The sequence below is a fragment of the Microcaecilia unicolor genome, chromosome 6 (assembly GCF_901765095.1).
Source record: "Microcaecilia unicolor chromosome 6, aMicUni1.1, whole genome shotgun sequence".
Lineage (NCBI taxonomy): Eukaryota > Metazoa > Chordata > Amphibia > Gymnophiona > Siphonopidae > Microcaecilia > Microcaecilia unicolor.
In genome coordinates this window covers 256580069-256605273 of record NC_044036.1, presented here as the reverse complement: position 1 = coordinate 256605273, position 25205 = coordinate 256580069, and the positions used below count along the sequence as shown (strand labels likewise).

General features: G+C 42.7%; 2 protein-coding genes and 1 long non-coding RNA gene across 4 annotated transcripts in view; 1 reads left to right on the top strand and 2 right to left on the bottom strand.

Annotated features, from left to right (window-relative positions):
• ASTN2 (astrotactin 2) overlaps positions 1 to 25205 on the top strand; it is a 1362231-nt gene that overhangs the window by 774627 nt on the left and 562399 nt on the right. The window lies entirely within an intron of this gene.
• The window catches only part of LOC115472784, a 477801-nt gene that overhangs the window by 26230 nt on the left and 426366 nt on the right, over positions 1 to 25205 (bottom strand). The window contains exon 3 of the long non-coding RNA XR_003942556.1: positions 17437 to 17443. This is a non-coding gene — a long non-coding RNA (uncharacterized LOC115472784). The remainder of the gene's footprint in view (positions 1 to 17436; positions 17444 to 25205) is intronic.
• Positions 15262 to 18351, bottom strand: TRIM32 (tripartite motif containing 32). 2 transcript variants are annotated; one of them, XM_030207209.1, is made up of 2 exons: positions 18278 to 18351; positions 15262 to 17356 (listed from the first exon to the last, which is right to left on the bottom strand). In XM_030207209.1, the coding sequence occupies exon 2, from the start codon at positions 17333 to 17335 to the stop codon at positions 15392 to 15394; it is 1944 nt and encodes a 647-aa protein (XP_030063069.1). In that variant the 5' UTR covers positions 17336 to 17356; positions 18278 to 18351; the 3' UTR covers positions 15262 to 15391. The 2 variants fall into 2 exon arrangements, with proteins under 2 accessions (XP_030063069.1, XP_030063070.1); XM_030207210.1 differs by lacking the exon at positions 18278 to 18351 and adding an exon at positions 18099 to 18271.

The window sequence follows — 25205 nt, the reverse complement described above, 5'->3', positions numbered from 1 at the left end:
TTGGGAACATGAGGACAGTGCTGGGCAGACTTTTATGGTCTGTGTCCCACAAATGACAAGACAGATTTGGATAGGTTGGAGTAGGCTTTGACGGCAACTTCAGTAGTTGGAACCTAAAGACAGGGCTGGACAGATTTCTACAGTCTATGTTCCAGACATGCAAAAGACAGACATAATCAAGTATTTTATATCACATTCATTGTTGGTTTTAATCATGACTTGATAATGAGTGTGACTGTTGGGCAGACTGGATGGACCATTCAGGCCTTTATCTGCCTTCATTTACTATGTTACTTACATTCTTGTCAGTTTGGGTTTAGGTCCCATTTCAATACTAAACTCCTAGTAACTTTAGTCTACAAAATAAAAAATATCCTTAGTCAAGGAGGTCAAGTGATGTTACTGCAATTTGTCATATCTGCTGCATTTGACACAGTAAATTACTCTGTATTACTGACAAGACTGAGTGAGACTGGTTTGGACAATTTCTTTCAAATAGATGCTATTGTGTTTATAAAAATATGGTTCAATGTGCAAATTGGACTTCTGTTAGTGAAGTGCCATAGACAGGACCACTTAATTACCTATGGGGCCTGGGTAAAACTTTGCCCCCCCCCCCCCCAGTCTAGTGGTACAGTTTCCTTAGCCCCCTGTCAAAAAAAAATGGCATAAATGGCCAGAGCCATTGTCTAGGCCATGCCACTTTTGGTTGTGCCCCTCAGAAACAGGAAGTCCATATCAGAAGGAAGCAGGACCAACAGAGCCATCAACTGTGTGACCTAGACAGCAGCTCCACACCTTTATATCACTTTTTTCTTTGCTGTAAGCAGTGGTGGTGGTGGGGGTGGGGGGGTTAAGGAAGCTGGAACAGAGTGCAGAGATGCTTAGGGTGGTCTATCCCAAAGAGTGAGAATGAAGGCCAATGAGTGAGGTTTTTCTCGTGGTGCATTTGAAGTATATATTTGTCAATATGGTGAAGGGACAGAGGCCTGGGGAAGGGTTGTTGGCCTCTTTGATTGACAAGTAATGACTTCTGGTGGGGGGGGGGGGGGGGGGGGGTAAGAAAGCTGGAACAGAGTGCAGAGATGCTTAGGGTGGTCTACCCCAAAGAGTGAGAATGAAGGCCAATGAGTGAGGTTTTTCTCGTGGTGCATCTGGAGTATAAATTTGTCAATATGGTGGAGGGACAGAGGCCTGGGGAAGGGCTGTTGGCTACTTTGATTGACAAGCAATGACTTCATGTGAATCTAAAAATGCATTTCTGTCATGAGTGAAATGTTAAATATTTTAAACTCAATTATTTCAAGCACTTAACCAACATTAAATCACACACACACATATTTATGGAAACAATTCAATCAATTGTATTTAAAGACTACACACACACACCTATGGAAACAAACTGCATTTAAAGACTCCTCAAGAAGCAGTGTCTTATAACTTAAACCTGCTCAGAAATAATTCTACTAATGACAACCATCTCAACAAACATCAGATCTCGCAAAATCTTCTAAAACCCCATAATATTGTGACAAACTAAAACTAAGTTTTGATGTCCCCTCAGTAAGGCCAACACACACAATCCCTCCACGGAAAAACACTATGCACAAACTTATGGTAAGGTTCTAAATGTGAGGGGTTTTTGGTTTTTTTTTTTTTACAACATAACAGCACTAACTCCCAGGACTCAAACAGCAACAACCTTATCAGTGAGAAGGCAGCAGTTTTTTTCTGTCTTTTTAGGGTCTCTGTCCATTTGTTATTTCTTCTCTATCCATGTCCAACATCCATTTTACCTTTGAATCCCTATTTGTCCTGTCCAGTATTTTCCCTTGTGTGTCCTTGTGCATATCCTCCCCCCATGTTCAGCATCTGCCCTCTTAGTGTCCTCATTCCACCTGTTTTCTACCATTCCTCTGGGCCCCATCGTCCTCTCCCCCCTTTTCAAGCATCACCCCTCTGTGTCTCTATCTCAACCCTTTTCCAGCAGTGCCCCTCTTGGTCCTTCTCTCACCCCTATCTCAGCATTCCCCCCCTCTGGGTCCTTCTCTCACCCCTATTCTCAGCATTGCCCCTCCTCTGTATCTCTATCTACCCACTTTCAGCATTGCCCCCCTATGTACCTCTATCTACCAACATTCAGCATTGCCTCCCTCTGTATCTATCTGCCCTTCCCCTTTCCACATTGCTCCTCTCTGTGGACCTATCACCCCACCCCATTTCAGCACTGCCCCACCTCTGTGTCCCTATCCACCCCCACTTTCAGCACTGCCCATCTCTATGTCCCCAAGGAAATACTTAATAGAAAGGGTGGTGAATTAATGCAACAGCATCCTGGCAGAAGTGGTGGAGACAAAAACAGTATGTGAATTCAAGAAAGCTTGGAACAAGTATATAGGATCCCTAAAACAGTGATAAGGAGAGTATATGGCATGGATGGGCAGAATGGATAGGCCATATGGTCTTTATCTGCCTACAGTTTTCTCTGTTTCTATCTACCCTCCCCCCCTTTAGCATGGTCCCATCCCCATCCCCGTGTCCCTATCTCTTCCCCCTTTATATCTGAGACAAATTTCCTTTTATCTGAGCTTTCATTAGGCCATGAATACTGGGGATTAGGTGACTAACAAATATAAAGAACAGAATAGAATAATATATTACTTATCATTTCTATAGCACTACTAGATGCAGCGTTGTAAACACTGGACATGAAGAGACAGTCCCTGCTCAACAGAGCTTACAATCTAATTAGGAAGACAAACAGGACAAATAAGGGAATTACTAAGGTAGAAATGATAAACCATGGGTACTGAACAAGAGAGTAAGGGTTAGGAGTTAAAAGCATCAAAAAGGTGGGCTTTTAGCCTAGATTTCAAGATGGCCAGAGATGGAGCTTGACATTCTGGCTCAGGATAAAAGGAACAGAGTCTGGAGTTAGCAGAGGAGGGGAAGGGTATAGATAAGAGAGATTTACCCAGTGAACAGAGTTCCCAGGGAGGAGTGTAGGGAGAGAAGAGTGGAGAGGTACTAAGGAGCTGCAAAGTGAATGCACTTGTAAGTCAATAAGAGGAGTTTGAACTGTATGCGGAAACGGATAGGGAGCCAATGAAGTGACTTGAAGAGAGGGCTAAATATGAGCATAGTGACACTGGCAGAATATGTCATACTGCAGAATTTTGAACAGATTGAAGGGGGGAGAGAGATGGCTTAGTGGGAGACCTGTGAAAAGCAAGTTGCAATAGTCTAAGTGTGAGGTGATGAGTGTGGATAAGGGTTCCGGTAGTGTGCTGAGAAAGGAAAGGATGAATTTTGGTGATATTATAGAGAAATAAACAACAGGTTTTAGCAGTCTGTTGAAAATGTGCAGAGAAGGAGAGAGAGGAGTAGAAGATGACCCCAAGGTTACGAGCTGATGAAACAGGGAGGATGAGAGTGTTATCCACAGATAGAGAATGAGGGAAGAGGAGAGGTTGGTTTAGGGGGAAAAATAAGAAGCTCAGTCTTGGTCATGTTTAGTTTCAGATGGTGGTGAGACATGCAGGCAACGTCAGACAGGCAGGCTGATACTTTGGCCTGGATTCCTGCTGAAATTTCTGGTGTGGAGAGGTAGATCAGTCATCAGCATAAAGGTGATACTGAAAATCATGGGATGAGATAATCTGCCAGCAATGTCCCTGTGGTGTCTACATGGAACAAATAGGTCAGTCCTTAAGAAAAAGGAGAAATGGATACAAACCTGACATTAGAAATGGCAACATTTAAAGATCAGTAAAAACATGTCAACCTTCCAGGACACCATTTGACCTTAAGTCTTGCCATACTCCTACAAAAGAATATCAAAGGGAAACTCCAGTGTGAAATTGCTGAATTGGAACTCATCAGCATGCTTAACACCATCACCCTAGGATTGGATAGAGACAACAGACTGACAACTCACTACTGTCATTCTGTCTTTGATTTCTTTCACTCACCAGCTGTTAGCTAACTGAACTATGCTGCTGTCATCACTACTTTACACACCCTATACTGCTGTGCACTGTTCAAACTCTTCTCTCTATTCTGTATCCCCCCTCGATATCCCAACATGCATTTTAATGTATATTTACCCACCCCCTGAACTATACTGTTCATGGATCTGAGCCTATAAGGTGCAACCTGCCTCTTTCATTCCTGGTCAGATAATCGTGCAGCAGGATACAACAGTAATTGGCCCGCTCTGCATGCAGTACACCAGGGCTTCTCAAACCCATCCTAGTAATCTCCACAGCAGATCAGGTTTCTAGAATATCCACAAATATACATAAGGAATTTGCAAATAAGTCTCCAGTGCATACTGATTGCTCATGTATATTCATCAAGGATGTCCTGAAAACCCAGCTGGCTGTGGGATCACCAACATAAATCTGAGGAATCTGGTACAAAAGACACTGCTGCTGACTTTGTCTTTATCTCCCATATAAAAAATCTAGACAGTAGGGAGATCTCAAAAATGGAGCATATAAATGTCTGAATTTATACAGAGGAAAGGCCTCGAGAAGACCCCAGCATACAAACAAAGCTTAAGGGGCTGGACTTCTTCATCATTGGCTAGAAAACCTCTGTAGCAAATCTAAATGGTGTTATCATTTCAGTTACTTCACTTGATATAGCAAGATTCACACCAAATTTCACTTAACTTAGTCAGGTGTTTTATCGTGCGGGTTCTTCCTACACCTCGACCACGACCAATGATGAAGAAGTCCTGCCCCTTAAGCTTTGTTTGTATGCCGGGGGCTTCTCGAGGCCTTTCCTCTGTATAAATTCAGACATTTATATGCTCCATTTTTGAGATCTCCCTACTGTCTAGATTTTTACTTGTATCAACAGGGAGACCACCTCCTGTTCAGATCAATAGTTTTATCTCCCATATACACAGTAATGAAACTTTAACATTCTTTCATTTTAAGTATACTCTCCGATATACCTTCATAAACATATCAGATAATTAAGGCAGCAATTTTGAAATAATAACTATTGTTTATCATTATTTTGAACTAAATACCATTTTATTTGTAATACAAGTCAAAGCGGTTCACAAATTAAAATTATAAAACCAGATAAAAGGAAAGAAACTCCAGGAAACCATAGAAAAGACAGAATCATAGAGGAGAGTCTATTCATGTGCTCACAATAAAAACACAGTATCCTAACCTAAATTATAAATCACTCAGATGTAGCAGGACGAATAGTCATGTATATCTCCCATCTAGGACCCCGGTGATCTTCTGAAAGCATTATTGAAAAAGTATGTTTTCAAAGCAATAGCCCTGTTGTACAAGCTACAGCATCCACTCGTTACAATACCTATGTACTTTGAAAAAAATATGAGCTAGACAGTGATAAGCCATGGCTATGAATACATTAAAAATATTTTTCTCTTTTTAGCAATAGCCATTAGCTTTTTAATGGAAGTAAGCATGGAGTCACAGCACATCAGTGATAGCTGAATTTTCTAAATTTCCCACTGATGATTTAAACTCTTTCCCATTTAATGGAGACCTGACACTGATTATAGGGTCCTGACAAGCCTTCAGGAGAAGCTACCTACCTTCTGTAATTTCTAACAAAATGCAGCTGTATCAAAGAGTGTATATAACATGAATGAACTGTCGCTATTTTGGTAAGCTATGATTAGTTGCAGATCGCTAGGAAACAGCAAAAACTTACTCTGGGCTCCATTTGCAAAGCTGCACTAGTGATTCCTATATGGCAAATGTGATGAAACCCACAGGAACTGAATGGGCTTCATTTTTTTTTTGTTTCATTTGTACCCCGCACTTTCCCACTCATGGCAGGCTCAATGCGGCCTACATGGGGCAATGGAGGGTTAAGTGACTTGCCCAGAGTCACAAGGAGCTCATCACATCTACCGCGACAGAATCACTAGAGTGGCTTTGTAAAAGGAACCCTTTATCTTTTTTTTTCTGTAAATTTACCAGACAAAACCTAGTAAGAAATTTGTCTCTACATAAAACTCTAGCTATCCCTTCTTCCTCATCACACACATCCTGAAGTTTATAAATTATTACACCTAAAAATCACAGCCCTAATTATAGCCCACATTATTTGGAGCAGAAGGTCTTCAAGTTAATTCAGTGGCCTTAAATTAACGCAACAGAAAGTTAGAGGGCTACATGAAGGGCATAATATATAAATTGACCAAGGGTAGGCTGTCTCCTGAAATTAATGTTCAAGGTATAGATTCCAGTTCCGTGGCTGGTTGAACACCCCCAATATTCAGAAAATGCCTTCACTTCAACGAGAGGTAACTTGTGATGGTTTTAGCACTCACCATCATTCTGAAAATATGGGTTTAGCATGCCTCATCATTCTGAAAATATGATTCCTGTGGTTCTACATCATTGCTCTCCAAACTTGTAGCCAGATAGTATTTGAAATTTCATATGATCCAAATGACTACCAAATCAGATTACTGGGGTGGATGGAGAAATCCCATCCATCTCACATTCTGAAAAACAACATAGCTTCATATATCTGATTCCCCACTAAAATTGATTCTGTGCAGATAAAGAAGCTAGAACAACTCTAGGGGGACTACCTCCTGTGGTTGGTGGCAAACCTGGAAATTTGGTGCTGGGGCTTATCCGGCGACCGGCATTGAATTTCCAGTTTTTGTTTTACCATTATGCACATAGCCAGTTAAGCCGATATTTATCGGCTGACCAGCTAATAGTATAGTAGCCAAAGTTAGACCTACTGTTTATACGGGTTTATGTGGCTGCTAAACTTAGCTGGTTAGCCAGTGAATATTGGTGCCAGCCGGCAATGTTGCACGACATAGTCAAGGACCAGGCTAGCTTCTAAGCACTATTATAGTGGCCAAAGAAAGACCTACTGTTTATATGGGTCTATCTGGCTGCTAAACTTAGCTGGTCAGCCAATTAATATTAGCGCTAACCGGCTATGTTGCACGACGTAGCCGAGGACCAGGCTAGCTTCTAAGTGCTAACATTCAGCTGAGGTAGCTGGCTAGCTCGTGCTGAATATTAGCGTTTAGCCAGCTTAAGGCTATTTAACCAGCCAGGAGTCATTCCTGGTTGGTTAAATAATGCTGAATATCAGGCAGATGGAGTGAAATACTTGCCTCTTAACCCACCACTTCTCCTCCTCCACTTGATCACTTAACCCCCTAAATCAACCTAATTTCTCAACTCCCCTCCCCCTTGCTTCCAGCCTCTCTCTGAATCTTCCCAATCCAGATGTGTTTCAAATGCACTACTCGGCAGCTGCAAGCAGCAGAATCCCCAGAAAACTCTACTGCTGCACCAATCATGCAGGATAGGGCAAGGACAGACTCTTATTCTGCTCTGTCACAACTTTTTTACCTGTATGAGGGATAGGACTCAGCCTACGAGTACCCTAGAACTTCTGTATAGGAAGGAGCCCGGCCTGTGGGCTCTATGCACTGCAGATGCAACAAGATGAGGGATCCAGCTTGCCTGATCTACACAACTTTAGCAAAAGCTATAAGATAGCCCTGGGAAGCACAATTCATAAACCTCATTTCCTGCCAGGAAAAGTCCTAATGTAAGATGTCTCTGAATTGGTAGCCCTTGAAAGTTGCTGATTAGCTGTTATGTTGTTGCACTTGGGTTCTGCAGCTTCATTGGCTGGCACTAGCCCTGCATGAATGAGTAGGTAATTGTCTTTAATTTTATCTGGACCTGTTTGAAACCCTACTGAATAATTTTGTGATTATATTTAAGGTCATGAATCACACTTTGGGAACTGTTATTCTCCGTGTTTACGGCATTATCATCAGGTAATTTAGTGCAATGCAGGGATGGGAAATATGCTGGATCCAACACGCACACCAACAGATCTTGCTTTATGACTTGCTTCCCTGCCTCCCCAACCTCTTCTTTATGTTCATATTTCTTCACTGATTATTTTCTTTTAACAGCATTGAAGACTAATGCCTGTCATAACTGTACAAATTAGTTATTCATAGTATAGTTCTATAAACGATCCAGGCTTTTCCATCTCTGTTGACATGCACATAATTGACCAGTCTTCCCAGCAGTCAACCTCTCATACATTCTAAAGAAACTGAGGCATATTTTCGAAGCACTTAGACTTACATAGTAACCTATGGAACTTTGTAAGTGGTTTGAAAATGAGCCCAATAGCGTATTCTGCCACATATTCATTTGTATCTGTGAATAGTCTTTCTAATTGGTTACTATGAATTTTAAAGTGGCAGTTAACAAAATTTATTAAACATTCATCTGACTGTGTAAGTTGAGTTTTGACATCCATTAATTTCCAAATTATTATACAACAGTTCTTCAGTGGTTAGAATTACTTTTTATGTGTCCAAATATCTGACCAATAGTAAACTAAATATGGACAATAATACAGCATATGTGAAGGTGAACCTAGGTACAGGCTACACGACCAACAGCTGCTGTCACCGTCACCAAAAAAGTCTGAGATTTTTAGAGGGGGGGGGGGGGGGGGGGGTCAGAAAGAAAACTGCTTGTGTAACTGACGCTGCTAGAAAAGTGCATATGACTTAGCCACAAAATTTCTTCCACTGCTTGGGAATCAGTTCTCCTTCTAAATTCCATTCCCAAACCTTCTGGATGCAGTAAGACCTAGAATGGGGGAGGAGGGCACTGGGTCTAGTATTTCTTGAAGTTCCCAATGTACCAAAAGCGTACCTATCTTCATCTCATGGTTCATGAGGGACTGCCAAAACTGAAGTTAACTTTAATGCTGGTTGAGTAGGAGACCAAACTCATCCTGCATTGTTACAGATGTTATCTGCCCCTTAACAGCTGGCTTATAGTCCATATACCTTTTGCCTACCCAAGTTTATTGCCAATTGTGACACTGATATTATTCTCTGTTATCATTCCAGAAGAGGCAAACCCTGAAAATTTTATGCTGGCTTCATTCTGGCACTATCTTTATTACAGGAAAGAGCTTTCTTTATTACCACTTCCATGAGGTTTACAATATTCTTCCAACTCAGCCAACCAGAGTTCACCCTACCAACATAAAATGTTAAACAGAATCAGACATTTCTGCAACACAAGCTTAACCCATCTCCCTTCATGATCTGACTCCTGTGAACTCAGTGTGGTATAAAAAGACCTTCTAATGAATATAACTACTTCACATTCTACCCTTTCACTGGGGAAAAAGACCAGTACTAATTAACCACTGGCAGTTTATTTTAGAGGGTTCAGTGTGATCTGTGCGTCTCCTGCAAAAATACTATACCCCCCTAGATATGGCACCCAGATTTGGGCGTACTGCCAAGATGTGCACACAACTTATTGGCTAATGAGCAGTTAACCATCAATAACTGGATGCTAACAACCAATTATTGATTTTAATTGGCACCAATTAGGATTTGTACATGCATCTGGCTACACAATATTCTATAACTCTAGGCACCTAAATACCATAACACTCAACCCAAAAGGGGGCACAGCCATTCCAAAAAGTTGCACGCAGTGTTATAGAATAATGGGTCTCCATGCCCAACTTGGGTGCCAAGATTTACACCAGGTTTCAGCAGACATAAGTCTAGCAGCCACAGTTGGGTGAGGGAACTGGCGCTAAGTGCTATTCTACAAAGGGTGCACAGTCTTTAAAGAATAGCGCTTACACCAATCTCTTCTAGCACCTGTTTTGAGTAACATTTCTAGAATCCCCCCCCCCTCCAGAATGTATTTTCTTTTTTTGAGGTAAACCACCACCACATTAATTGGGTTATTTAATCCTTTTACATTTAGTGATATAAATGTACATTTTTGCCCCATTCTCTTAGTAAACTTTTGGTGGTCAGCACCCCTTGTATAATATCAGCTCCTGGAGTATAAGGTAGTTCATGGTAGAGCCTATGCTATAGATTACACAGCCACAAACAAGAAAATACAACTTCCATTGCTAATAGAATCATTATTTATTAATCATGTCAAGGGAATCAGGTCCAAGAGACCTCACAAGAATCAACATAGATCTACAAGTCACCCAATCACTCATGCAATTGCTCCATTTATCATACATATATGAATCAATATTGGTCTTCACTGTCTGGTGTCACACAAAGACCAAACAAGTCATGGCTGTAACTTCCAGAAAGACAGTTCAGCTGACTAGACGTAACTGTGAATTAGCTTTTTGGATGTTTAGGTTCTGCAACATTAAAAATGTTGGAGACCCAGGAAATCAGAACCATTCTGCTCCAGCTGATCACACCAAAAGAGATGAGGAGGGCTTAAGATCTTCTTCTGAGTCCAGTCACTTACTAAGTCAAAGTTAAGCAGATCATCTCCACTGCATAGTCTGCAATGACCTTTACTCTTACCTTCAAAAATTCCAAATTATCTAATTACCACTGTTCATTCTGAACTTGACTTCAAAGTTTCATGAAGGACCAAGACAGCACAATTCACCATTCAATTGGTTAAGGAATTAGGTTAACTAGAATCAAGATAAACATGCTGGCTGTTAGCCCGTGCTACTGTACTAGCCAGGAAAACCATACTCTAAGGTATTCACTGACATGAGTACCATGGCTGATTTCACTCACTGTTTTAAGGTCTCAGCAACATTTTATCAATTGCTCAACTGTGATACCTGACATCTCATTGATATACTCCTGAAGTACTTAAGGGTCTTCAAAATCCCTTTGTGTATTTAGAGCAAGGGTTCCTAACCACAATCCTCAAGATACTAAGCCAATCTGTTTTTTCAAGATACTCACAATATATATTAGATGTAATACATATAGTACATGCAAATTTGCCTCATGCTTATTCATTGTAGGTATTCTGAAAACCTGATTGGCAGTGTGTGTCCTGAAGTCTTGTTTCAGAACCCCTGATTTACAATGATCTGCATCTGAACTGGAAAACAATCCATAATTGTGTGCCCAGCTTTTCCAATTAATTCCACATTGCTAGCAGGCATTTCCAACATTGTACTGTTGTGTTATTCAAATCCAACATTACCAGACTTATAGGACCTTGGTACTTTAGTAGATCCCTTGCAAAAGCCACTTGAATAATTACCAGAACTTGCAGATCTTGAACAATTTTAACCATCCTCTGTCATAGGTAGGTCAGGGTCACAAATCACTGCAAAGGAGAGCAGAGGACCTGTTACACTTTGAAGGGATGTTTGAAATGTAGGTCCAGCAGCTGCTGTAGTTGTGATTCAATGAACTAAAGTCTGGGGATACCCTTTCCTACCTTCCAGCAGCCCCAAAATCCCTAAATTGTTCCTTTGGGAGCCATTGTTTGTTGAAGTACTCTCTCCACTCCTTGCACTGAGTTCAGCTTTCGCTGATCAGGTGCATGAGCCACAACCCTCTCTGTGATCCGTCTTCTTCAGCCTGCACAATTACAGAATGTAACTGTATCTGCATATTTGCATGTTCTTCTTTTAAGTCGGCAATTACCCCCCTGCTGATAGAATCTTGACTTGCAGGATTTAATTCAAAATGGCTTTTAATCTGATATTCTGAAATCTGCACCTTAGTCCACAAAATCATGTACGGCGTAGTCCCAGGATACATGACAGACCTTATAGACTTACCAATAAGAAAAAGTCAGATCGTCAAGATCCTACCTAAACCTACACTACCCAAATTGCAAAGGACAGAAATACAAAACAACTTATGCAGCCAGCAGCCGGCTTCTCCTACATAAGCGCACAACTATGGAATGGGCTCCCAAAAGCTGTGAAAACAATCCACGACCACTTGAACTTCAGGAAATCACTAAAAACCTACCTCTTAAAAAAGGCCTACCCCAACGACCCCACATAACCCTCTTCACCTACCAACACAACATGACTATGATCGAACAGGACATCACGCAATCTTCATCCATTCCGACCCTCCACTTATACCTCATACGATCATGATACAACTTTGTATTTGTTATCCACCGACTGGGCAAACGCCTCTGACGGGTACTATGTAAGCCACATTGAGCCTGCAAGTAGGTGGGAAAATGTGGGGTACAAATGCAACAAATAAATAAATATTCACATCACTGCATTCCACTGTCTTATGAGTCCTCACTGGCTCAGGTTTGAAATATTTAACACAATGTCTGGCACCGTGTCCTGCAAAATCTAGCTGCTTTGTTTTGGTTGAAGCCATGATAACTGATTTACTGCAGCAGTCTACTGCTCCTAGTTGTGATACTAGAACAGAGATGACTTATTTTGATTGTGATCCTGTCAGAGTTCACATCTTGGGCTGCACTCACCAATACCCACTGCCCTCATTTTACTCTAAGGTGCACAGTGCCAAGCCTGTCTTGGGCTCTTTGCTATGAAATCTAGATAAGGTATTTTAGTCCCTTGTATAAAAGAAATGTTTTCAATATGAAATATCATATTACCAGCTCATTCAGGAAGAGGGGAAATGTTTCCTCCCCAAATTAAAAACAAAACAAAACGTATAGCTTCTAAATATTGAATCCTCTGTCAACTATTCACACTGGGAGAAAGAATAAAGCAGTAGTACCAGCTGTCTTAACAAAACCACTCCTGGAAAGTTGAGAACAGGCACATCTGAAACATGAGAAAACAGAACAGATGTAAGCTACTTGGAACTGAATGACATACCCAGGGATTGAAATCATTTTGCATCTTACTCCACTATGACTGCAAATCATTTTTCTTTCTGCCTTTTAATTCCAGAGTAAAACAGATGGTAAAGGATTTGTTCAAAGTCATATGTCTATTAAAGAAACATACGGCTGATATTCTGTACCTGGATTTTCAGACAGCATTTGATAAAGTACCTCATGAATGACTCTTGAAGAAATAAAAAAGTCATGGAACAGGAGGCAGTATCCTAATGTGAATCAAGAACTGGTTAAAAGACAAAACAGAGAATAGAGTTAAATGGATCTGTGTTGGGACTGCTGCTTTTTAACGTATTTATAAATAGACTGGAAACAAGAATAATGAGCGAGATGATTAAATTTGCTGATGACGAAGTTTATTCAAAGTTCTTTAATCACAAGAGGCAGATGCTAGAAAGTGAAAGAGGGGGCATGTTCAGTGAAACATGGCTATATATTTTTATATTATTATATGTATGTAACTTTCTGTCTTCCTACTTTGATTATATTTTAGAATTACTGTGTAAGCCGTGCAGGCAGCTTCTCCAACAGACAGGATAAGTAGAAAATAAACTTGAAATTGCAAGAGAACCTCATAAGACTGGACACTGAGCATCCAAGTACAATGAAATTTAGTATGAGCAAATACAAACTGAGGCATGGAGTGTAGAGCAACCCAAACTACAACTACATGATGCAAAGTTCCACATTAGGCGTTGCTGCCCAGGAAAGGGATCTAGGTGCTATGATGATATGTTGAAACCCTGTGCTCAGTGCACAGCAGTGGTCAAGAATGCAAATAGAATGCTAGGAATTGAGAATGTTAGGAACTGAGAAAGGAATGCAGAATAAAACAGAATAATATGCTTTTGTTTCACTGTATGGTGTGATAGGACCTCTAATACTGTGTGCAGTTCTGGATAGGGAATGCGATTTGATAAACCTCTTTGATTATAACCACAGAAAGGTGGTATAAATATTATATATACAGATATTTATTTTGTATCTGGTGCAATGCAGGGCTTAGAGACCTGCTCAGAGTCGCAAGGAGCTGCAGTGGGAATCAAACCAGTTCACTTGAGTCTCAGGGCACTGCACTAACCATTAGGCTACTCTTCTGATCCTGGTCAACATCTCAAAAAAGATATAGCAGAATTAGAAAAGGTACAGAGAAGAGTGACCAAAAGGGTAAAGAAGATGAAACAACTCCACTATGAGGAAATGCTAAAGAGACTAGGGCTCTTCAGCTTGGAGATGAGATGGTTGAAGGGAGTTATGACAGAGGTCTAAAATCATGAGTGGAACAGGCAAACATCAATTGTTTACGCTTTCTCATACAGTGAGGTTACATCTAGAACAAACTGGAGAAGCTTTCTTCACTCAATCAGTAATTAAGCTTTTGAATTCATTGCCAGAGAAAGTGGTAAAAGTGATTAGTGTAAAAAAAAAAAAAAAGGTTTGAACAAAGTCCTAAAGGAAAAGTCCATAAACCATGATTATGTGCTAGAACAGCTATTGTTCCAACTGGAAAAGTTTCACTGTTTAGTGTGTAGAGGAGTCAGATCACTACAAGATCAACAACATTATCAAGTTATAAAATTCTATATTTGGGTTTGCAAGAGATTTACCTTCTACTGAGAAACAGATATGGAAAGATATCCACTAAATCTACGCACCAGACAAATTAATTTTTCCACTTTTGTCTCTTTTGCTTTGTCAGTATTGCTTTCATTCGGTCTCTATTATCTTCTGTGTGGTCAGGGTGTAGTCCTGAGCCACAGAGACCCTCTTTAAGCAAGATTCACCACAGAAGCAGTAGCTCCTGCTAGTAGGGGGTCAGGCTGACACCAGTTTTTAGATATCACATTCCTTTAGAAATTTTCCACACCGGAGGGAAACTAACTTTCAACCCAGATCATTGATAAAAACATTCATCCTAATAAAATTCATCCATGCCAGCTCCGCATAGTAGCACCATCTTCTAAGAGAGCTCTGCTTTCACAATAAAGTCTTCACTCCAATTGCTTAACCAAATGATCATTATGCACATTTTATTCCCATATAAACTAGTATAATTATTTAATGCACAATCACATAACTAAAGCTCTCAGTATATAAACATCAGGGAAAGAATATAGCAAAGCTCTTTCAGCAACAAAACTTTGTGTCATAAATTTACTAACTTGGGCCACAGCCACACTGAGGCTGCCTGGGAAACAGTAATGCTACCCTCTGTGTCAGAAGACACTGCCGAGGTACAGATAACTCCTAGGAGAGTGCAGACCTGCCTACCGCCTGTTAATCTGCTATATGATTTAATAGAATGTTTGTATTAGGTTGAATAGAAAATTGATGTTTGATTTGAATCTATAGCTTAACCTCCCCTCCTCCATCTACACCCCCACATACCAGTATGTAAGTCCTCCCCTTGCATGTGTGTGCATAAGTGTAATCTTTAAGGAAACTTCCCCAAAAATACATTACAGGAAGAAAACTAATTTCTCTAACAAATGATTTGACATTTAACAATCTGCATGCTTTCTGTACTTGAAGGAACTGCTGCTGAAATATTTTGGGAACAGTATACAATGATACTGCACAGCAATCATGTTAAAAAAGGTTTTACTGCAGAGATCTCAGTCAGTCATTTTACAGGGTATATGCACATGAAGTAGCTGTGAAGTCATGGTTTGAAGAAGATGGAATTTGTACTTTATACAAGGCTGAACCACCACCTAAGGTGTAGAGTACCTTCTCTGATAATAGCTATAGACTTTTATGCAGTGATCCCAGCAGTCAAGGACTAGCAGCTGTCCCTTTGATGTAACTGAAACACCAACAGGGCAGACAAGCCCCTCTCGTATTAAGACACTGTAGCCAGCGTCTTTAGAAAAATGTAGAATTTCCTTACGGCCACTATCTGCAACAATAAGGTCCCCTCTTGTGTCCACACACATCCCTGAGATGCACCGGAAATCCTCATTCTCAGAGAAAAAGTGACTGATCTGACGACCCAGCTGCCCATCTGGTCCTACAGAACCAATAGAGAACCCCCCCTCAAGATGATGCTCATGCTGTCTGTTCTCAAGGTTTAAACCCAAACCCTGGGTAAAGTACACAGTCCCTTCAGAATCGCAGGTCACAAACTTTGGCCGCACTGCACTGCACAAACGACTATACTTAACAACCCCAATGCCACGGTCCACAGTAAGACACCACAGCTTTCCTCCTTCCACATCAGTCACCACAAACTGTCCTGAGGGCATAGCAGTAATGCCCCATGGCTTGCTGAGTTGTGTTCTATGGCAGGCAACACACTGTCCATCTGTAGTATACACTTTAACTGAATTATCATAGTTGTCTGTCACACCTATCAGTCCATGGCAGTTCACAGTAACAGAGAGAGGGATCAAATTTGGTAGATCTGCCCCTAGAAAACTCAGCACAAAATTATCAATGCCACTCGGGTTGCGTCTGATCTCTTTCAAGAATCCTTTCCGGTTGAATATCTGGATCCTGAAATTTCCCCGATCTGCTACCAGTACCTCTCCATGTGCAGTGACATGTAGGCTAACTGGAAGATTAAACATCCCAGGCATGCTACCTTTGGAACCCATCTTCTTCAGCAGATGACACTGTTGAATACCATATGCAGTTTCTGATAACCTTGGTTTAATAGGGGATGAATTTGGAGAAATGCTACTAGCCTCATCTAATGGAATATCCGTATCTTTAAATGTTACAGATGAGATGGTGGGTTCTAGGATAGCTTGTTCTATGTTGATTGTGTATGGCTTCTTGACCACCTGTCCAACCTGTAATGGGCCCACATGACCTACTTTGAGGAGTTCCACTTCCTGCAAGGTCAGATCCAGAGGCAGGTTAGCACTCAGCACTGATTCTTCTTCTTCTATTGCCTCTTCTAAAAGCGTTGTGTCTGCTTGTTTTAATTTGGCTAGGAGATAATCACATCTGGACACTATTTGCACTTCTGTAATATTCAGTAGGTATGACTGCTCCTCTAGAATCTGGGAATTTACTTTTTCTACTTCAGATAATGAATCTGTAAAAAACTTGCGTGATCTTGCCAGCTCCTCCTGGACCCGACGCTCCTCCTTTCCATAGTCTTGCAGCACTGCTTTATACTTGCTCTTCAGATCCTTTGACAGACCTTCCAGAGAAGCCTTTCTTTTCTGCAAATCCTCCATCAGCTGACGTAGGTTGGCCAACTTTTCTTCAAATCCCTTTCTTTTTTCTTTCGCAGCCTCTCGGACTGACACAACAGTATGACCTTTATGTAGGTGCTCAGCCTCTTTGCAGTACTCGCAAAGCACCAAGCCACAGTTTCTGCAGAACTGCCTGGGTAGCCTACGCTTGCACAGTTTGCACATGAGAAGGTTCATTGCTTCACTCCAGCCTGCAGTGTCAATGATCTTCAATACTGTCAGATTGTCTGGCAGTTGGATTACTTTTGCTGTGTAGGTTACCTTACTGCAAAATGGACAACGTATCCCATTGATGCTGTTTGTTAGGAGCTTCTCCACACATTGTCTACAGATGGTGTGACCACAGTGCAAGAGCTTAGGCCTTAATCGTTCTTCTGTAAATGCTTCCATGCAAATAGGACACTCCAGGACCTCACGGAGTGCATCTGGGTTCAGACTCAGAGCGGTTGCCATTGTATCTCAGAGTAGCGTCATCTACAGATTAAAAAAAAGGGGGGACATTTTATTCTGTAATATTTGTATCTTTCCTATATGAAAAGTGGATTTCATTTCACCTTTGTGCTGAAAAGATATTTTTACAGTTGTATGCTCCTGGTTAAAACTGAGATAAAATGCTAGTATGTTGTGGGGAAAGGTTTGGTATGCCTGGCTTGCACCATGCTTACCACTAAACTGCTACACCCCACCCCACCCCACCCCACGCACACACAGATATTTAACTACTCTTGTTATGTATGTTCTATAATTGACACTGTTTTAGAAGAATGCAGACCCTCACGCTCTTGAATAGTTTTGAGCTTGTCCCCTGGGCAGTGCTTCTTGGTCCAAAATTCGGACAGGCCAATTGCTGCTTTTAATTTTTTTTTTTTTTTTTTAACAGTCTCAGACAGTCTCAGCAGTGTAACTGTATTCTTCTCAGTCAGTCTTTTTCTGACCTCATCACACAGTAAAGAAGCAATGCTTTATGATAAAAAGGCAGTATATTTTAACCACCCCTAGCAATTTTGTTGATTAGCCAATTTTTTTCTACATATCTATAAAGAAAATCAAACACATGGTGGACAGTCTCCCTATTACGTAGTATAGGTATGAAAATTTTAGTTTAGTTTTTTTCCCATTTCAAACAAATTTATAAAAAGTATTCCCAGTCAAATATGTCAAAATGTCAGTGCCTACTCAGAGACCAAACTACGTTTTTCTGAATAAAATCGTTTACCTTCATAGGCAGGGTTGTATTAACAACACATAGGCCAACTAAGCAATGCCTAGCGCCAACACCAGACCTGGGTAGAGCAGGTCGGAGCGATTCGGGGCATAGATGTGGTTACGGGGGGTGGCAAATGCCACCTCCCTTTACCATCCCGGTGAAAAGCCACAGTGCCCGTAACTCCTTACCAGTCCAGAGTCCTCTCCGGAGCAGGCCTCGAATCCAGCTGCTTCCGGACACCCGATGGCCAGGCACCGCCCCGCTATCCTTTGCTTCCACATGACGCCGGAGACGTCCATGACGCTACAACTGGAGTGAGCCAATCAGCTTTGGGTAGATCCGCAGTTTACACCTCCTCTTCCTCCTCCTCAGACAGAGATAATACCGGAACGACCTGCACTCTGGTCGGGTTGGGGGCCCGGTGATATTAAAGTTGAAGTGGCAAGTTGGTGGGTATAGCACGTAGAGACACTGAGCATAATCCGTAATTATTCACGCCTCAGCCCGATGCCCCCCCCCCCCCCCCGATAACCAGCCAAACGAGGATATTTAACAGACTGTGTTGTACACAGTAGCACCCTGTATGCAGCAAAGAGAGAGTGTGAGATAGAGTCTGATTCTGCACTGCTTCTCATCCTCTCACAGTAAATACCTAGTCTCACTTTCAGTCTTGCCTATCTGTGTGGTGGAGAAGGAGGGTAGGAGGGGCTCGATAGATTGCGCTGCTTCAGTACAGCAGCTGAAGTTACAGTTCAATTTAGAGGTCGACCAAAATCAGTTTCTTCAGTTTTATTAAATTGAAACTGGCCAGTAGGGCCCGGGCCGGCCCAGCCAGTCCTCCACACACAACATGGCCCTATTCTCTCCCCCCCCCCCCCCCCCCCCCCCCCCGGGCCTACCATACATTCCCTGGTGGTTTAATGGCTAGTTGGGGCAGGAGTGGTCACCAGTAACTACTGCCCGTGTTGGCTCCAATCGCAAAATGATTGCTGTAACCTCCAACAGTAGTCTCACAAGATTGCCCGTAGAGATCTTAGCATCCATATTGGCAGAAAAATGGACATGGACAGCCCAACTAGGCACTAGACCACCAGGGAATGTATGGAAGGAGAGAGGGAGGGATGCTCATTTCATTCAGGCAGGGAGAAAGGAGAGGGAGAGCTAGAGGACCCAGCATAAAGTTTTGTTTCAAGCCGATAATGCACCAACATTTTCGGCCAAAGCCGAACAAGCATTTTTGTCCTGTTTCGGCACCAGAAACCAGTCTTCCTCTAGTTCAATTAATCCTCCTCATCATATAATGGTGGGGGTGAGGCCAAAGAAGATGAAGTGTTTTGGACATGTATGAAAGCCCACACTGATGCAGAGCAGCAGTAATTCATCACCTGCTTGATAGTGTGTGTGTGACCTGGGAAATACCTGGACACATTCTCTATATTGAGAGTGTTCAAGCACCACAAAGCTGGCACCTACGGACAACTCTGTTTACCTACCAAAACTCACTCTCTTCAGTGCTTGTATTAAATTTTCAACCACCAAATATGTTTTCTAGGCATAATTTTTTTTGCAACAACAGAGTTATTAAATTTTTATTTCAGAAAACAAGAGAAAATTAGAAAAATGTGTGATGATACAGCTAGTCATGGTCAAGATTCATTTTGCATTAAAAGTAAGAGCAGTCCAACACTTCAGTGGAAATGTGAATCATCACTGTAGTGAATTAGAAATCTGTGATAGTGATGATGATGAAAAAGAAGACCATGAATGTCCAAGTACATTACAAGCACAAAAAAGTGGGAAATGGACCAATGACTCCAGAGAAACGGGAAATAAAATACCAAAGAACCACTTTATTCAATGACTCGACACAACTGAAACTGTGTTTCGGCCAGAAGGCCTGCTTCAGGAGTCTTGCATAATCAGCAAGTAGAAGTGTGTGGTTATGTTATAGAATTATCCCCTTAGTGACTTGAACTTTAGATGATACACTCTGTGCTTGGGACAAGTCACATCATCATCCACGGTCTCAGGTACAACTTCATTTGTGAGCCCAGTCCCACAGGCAAATAACTTGTGTACTTGATTCTAATTTGTCTTGAGCTCAGACCCGACGTGGCCACGTTTCGCCCTCAGGCTGCGTCAGGGGTAAAACTAAAAATCAGGGGTGATCAACATACCCCTTCAAAAAAAGCTGTGCTTGTTAACAGACACTGCTCTGGATCAAAGTGCAGTGTCTGTTAACAAGCACAGCTTTTTTTGAAGGGGTATGTTGATCACCCCTGATTTTTAGTTTTACCCCTGATGCAGCCTGAGGGCGAAACGTGGCCACGTCGGGTCTGAGCTCAAGACAAATTAGAATCAAGTACACAAGTTATTTGCCTGTGGGACTGGGCTCACAAATGAAGTTGTACCTGAGACCGTGGATGATGATGTGACTTGTCCCAAGCACAGAGTGTATCATCTAAAGTTCAAGTCACTAAGGGGATAATTCTATAACATAACCACACACTTCTACTTGCTGATTATGCAAGACTCCTGAAGCAGGCCTTCTGGCCGAAACACAGTTTCAGTTGTGTCGAGTCATTGAATAAAGTGGTTCTTTGGTATTTTATTTCCCGTTTCTCTGGAGTCATTGGTCCATTTCCCACTTTTTTGTGCTTGTATTTTTACGTGGGAGTTTGTGTTCATCCACTTAGGTGGATTTCTCTCTCCCAAGTACATCACATACAGGACTCATTGATAACTGCAAGGCTACAATCAGTAGCGGCAGTGCCAGGTTAAATTTACCAGGTCCAAGTGACATTTCTCAGTCTAAGGAAGAAATTCCAGCGCACTCTACTGAAAAGTTTTTCCATCAACAAAATATTCCAAACCCTGGAGACATATTGACTCAGATTGGGAATAAACCCCTGGTTAGAGTACAGTATTAAAGAAAATGCAGTGTTCCTTAGTGTCAGCAGCAGATGAACCCAGAGATGTGGGTTGTGACCATCTACCAGCAAGTGGAGTTAGAGAGCACTGATTTGAACTCTGTCTTATTGAATGGTGTGCTCTTGGCATTCTCAGTATTCTTTGTCTGCAGCAGGCGGTACCAGTGACCATCTTGAATTCCCCGTGCAACGGTCAACGTGGTGGTGGACTTCGAGATACAGGGTCCAGGAATGTCTTTGGGTGCTTTTCTGTTGCTGGGCCCTTAGTGCCCCTCCGGGTGGCACAGGAAGCAGGGAAGTGGAGATGTAATTTTCCCCTGAATTTGTATTGCTCTTAGAGTATTCTTATTAAAAAGGGCACAACCTGCTTCTGAGGCAGTGTTGCAGTTACCTGGGCTTTCTTTGGACCCACCTCCATTGTTTGTCACAGTGGGGTCCAAAAGATAGTGTTTGAAATCCTCGCCCCTTGGATGAGGGGTCTTCTGCTCCATTGTCCCTGATCCCTTTAGAAGGGAATTTATCAGCGCCTTCCCTCCCCTCACGCAGGTTGGAAGACTTGGAGGAGGGGGGAACTGGCTAGGGAGGAGAATGATAATCCCACGGTGGTCCTGGTGTTCCATAAAGAGGAACTCCCGGCCTTTATTACTAAAGCCTTGCAGGCTTTGAATATTGCTGTCCCGGAGGCGCTGTTACACTCCTACCTTGCTGATCTTGGCGGCGGCCATATTGAGAGGTTCATCTGAGGGGTGGCCATCTTGAGAGGCTCATCGATATCAGTTCCTGAAGGTCAGCCATCTTGAGAAGAGCATCTGCATCGGTTCCTGAGGGGCAGCCATCTTGAGAGGCTTATTCCTATGGGTGTGCCCAATGAGGTTCCTCGCCTGTCAGCTGGGGCAGGGATCTCCTAATGAGAGGCCTATTTAAGAACAGAACACTGTCATCAATTTGGTTCGGCTTCTACTTTGGTGGAGTTCGTGGTGTTTCCTGTTTTGTGGATTTGATCATTGCCTGAATCCTGACCACCTCTTTGTTTGCTGCCTGCCTCGACCATTGCCTGAATTCTGACTACTTCTTTGTTTGCTGCCTGCCTCGACCATTGCCTGAATTCTGACTAGTTCTTTGTTTGCTGCCTGCCTTGACCATTGCCTGAATCCTGACTACTTCTTTGTTTGCTGCCTGCCTTGACCATTGCCTGACTCCGGACCACCTCTTTGTTTGCTGCCTGCCTCGACACTTGCCTGTCGTCTGACCACTCCTGATTGGAGTTCGGAAGTCCTGTCGGCCCCCGATCCTGGGGGTCAACCCCCGGGGGAAGGGGTAACTCCAGGTAAAGTATCGGGATTGTTCGGCCGTCCTGCGGAGCTCAGGTCTGAGCTTGTCTCATCTGTGCTTCGCTGGGTACAGGGACTCACAGCATTAACAGGCGCAGACTGTTGTGGCAGCTAATCCTAAAATAGCTAGTACCTGCAGGCCGCCAAAGGCTTTTCCTATGCATGAGTCTATGCAGGAACCTATTTCTGCACAGTGGACAACACCGGAGGCGCGTCTCCGAGTGACTCGGGCAATGGCGCGCCTCTGTCCTGTGGCGGCAGATGAGCTGGAGCACAACGTTGCCGAGGGTGGATGCCTTGGTGGCAGCAGTCACCAAGAAGACTACATTGCTGGTTGAAGGAGCCATAGCTCTCAAGGATATCAGGGACCACAAATTGGAATCTGTCCTGAAGGTTTCTTTCAAAATCTCAGTGCTGGCTCTACATGCGGCGGTCTGCAGTTCATTTGCGGCCAGTGTGTGCCTTTCCTGGGTTCAGCAGACGGCTGATGCCATGGTGAAGGCCGTGGCCCAGATACCCTCGGAATTTTCAGATGTGTAGATTGGGCTGGCCTATTTTGCAGATGCTTTGTATGACTTGGTTCAAACATTGGCCAAGCAGGTTCCCTGGCAGTGGTATCCTGCCATTTGCTGTGGTTACGGCATTGGGCGGCGGACACAGCTTCAAAGCAACATTTAGTTTGACTACCGTTTAGGGGCAAGCTCCTTTTTGGCGAGTACTTGGAGAGACTGGTTAAGGATCTGGGAGATTCCAAGACGTAGTGGCTATCGGAGGACAAGCCCCATCCTGCCGGGAAGGCTGGGCAGTCCAAGTTGTGTTTCAAAGATGTTAAGAAATATCGGTCAAGGCGTTTGGGCTTTTCTCAGTGCTTGCGGTATTTATTTATTTATTTATTTGCTGCATGTGTATCCCACATTTCCCCACCTATTTGCAGGCTCAATGTGGCTTACAATGTTCCTTCATGGCATTTGCCACTCCAGAGTAAAAAGGTACAGTTGGTATTAAATAGAGAACATGGATGGCTTAATACATTATCAGCAAAAGCAGCCCTTTTGGCCAGACAGATGTGCCGGAGGGGCCTCTTCCAGGAATACCTCTACCCCTAGAGCTTCACAATGATGGTGTCTTGGCCCGTTTGATCCCGGATATAGGGGTACAGCTGTCTCTCTTTTATGAAGAGTGGGCCAAAATCACTTCAGACCAGTGGGTCTTAGACATTATTTGAGACAGGTACAAATTAGAGTTCTCTCCCGTTGCAGATTCTTTCTTGGTTTCCCAGTGTACCGGCAATCAAAAACAAAGCAGCAGTGTGGAGCATGTTGTAGCGGTTGCTGCAGCTAAAGTCAATTGTTCCCATCCCTTACCAGAAGTGCGGGACAGGTCGGTATTCCATCTATTTCGTAGTCCCCAAAATGGAAGGGTCCTTCAGACCAGCCAACCGCTGCCTCAAGGTCCGACATTTTCTCATGGAGACCATTTGGTCTGTGATCGCTACGGTGCAGCCCAAGGAATTCCTCAAAACCTTGGATCTCTCGGGAAAAAAAGGAAGTACCCACATAAAGTGGAGGTGCGCTTGACCTACGTAAGTCAAACAAACAGAAGAAGAGTAGGGGAACAGGCTGTTTCCCAACCCACAAGGGAGACGTATATATATATGAATAGGAGTATTTATTGCAAAACATCAAACGACTCAACACAGCAGCTGTGTTTCAGCACCTAAGCACCTGCCTCAGGAGTCTACAAGATATATAGAAAAAAATAATATAAACATACAATATAAAGAAAGATAAAAATGACAAAATAACTATATATACACACATATAGAAAATTATAAAATAAATAATGTGTATATATATATATATATATATATATATATATATATATATATATATATATATATATACACACAGAAATGAATGAACTATCAGAGTGTGGTCACCTTTTCAAGCTTCCCTTTCACAGATTCTATCCTTACAGGAGGGTTTGGAGAAGGGTTTGGTGGTCAGCTCTCTGCATGTTCAGGTAGCAGCTCTTGCTTGTTATCGCAGCTGAATGGTTGGGTCTTCCCTGGCATCTCATCCAGATGTGATCCGGTTTATTAAGGGGGTAACACATCTGCGCCCCCCCCCCCCCCAAGTGTCTCGTTCAGTGCCAGCATGGAACCTGGTGCTTTGATCCTTGCAAGGGGCTCCTTTTGAGCCATTATGGAAGGCCGCTCTAAAAGAGCTCACTAAGTCAGTGTTTCTGGTCGCGCTTGCCTCCACCCGAAGAGTGTCAGAGCTACAGGCTCTGTCTTGCAGGGAGACGTTTTTGTGTTTTTCGGAAGCGGGTGTCACAGTGTGTACCTTACCATCTTTTTCTCCCTAAAGTGTTCTCACCATTTCATCTCAATCAGCCATTGTTTTTGCCATCATTTCATGAGGACCAGTATCCGGGAGATTTTAACCGTTTGCTTGATGTGCAGCAAGTCCTTCTGCAGTATTTGTTACTAATTAGTTCTGGCATTCAGAGAATCTCTTTGTTCTGTTTTCTTGGCTTCATAAAGGTGAGGCGGCCTCTAAAGGGATGGTGTCTTGGGTGAAGGAGGCTATCTCTTCAGCTTATGTTCTAACGGGGTTTACTCCACCAGCAGGACTGAGGGCGCATTCTACTCGATCGATGGCAATGTGATGGGTGGAGTGTCGCCTAGTGGCGCTTGAGATCTGTAGAGTGGCAACTTGGGCATCTTTGCATATGTTTGTTAAGCGTTATAGGGTGGTCGCTTGTATGGGGGCGGAGTTTGGGGCTTCCATGCTCGCGGTGGGGATTTTGGCTTCCTACCCAGTGTAGGTCTCTGGATTCATCTGCTGCTGAAG

Bases quoted from the DNA above. Each gene is read 5' to 3' on its own strand.
- TRIM32 (XM_030207209.1), bottom strand. From the start codon at position 17,335: ATGGCAACCGCTCTGAGTCTGAACCCAGATGCACTCCGTGAGGTCCTG.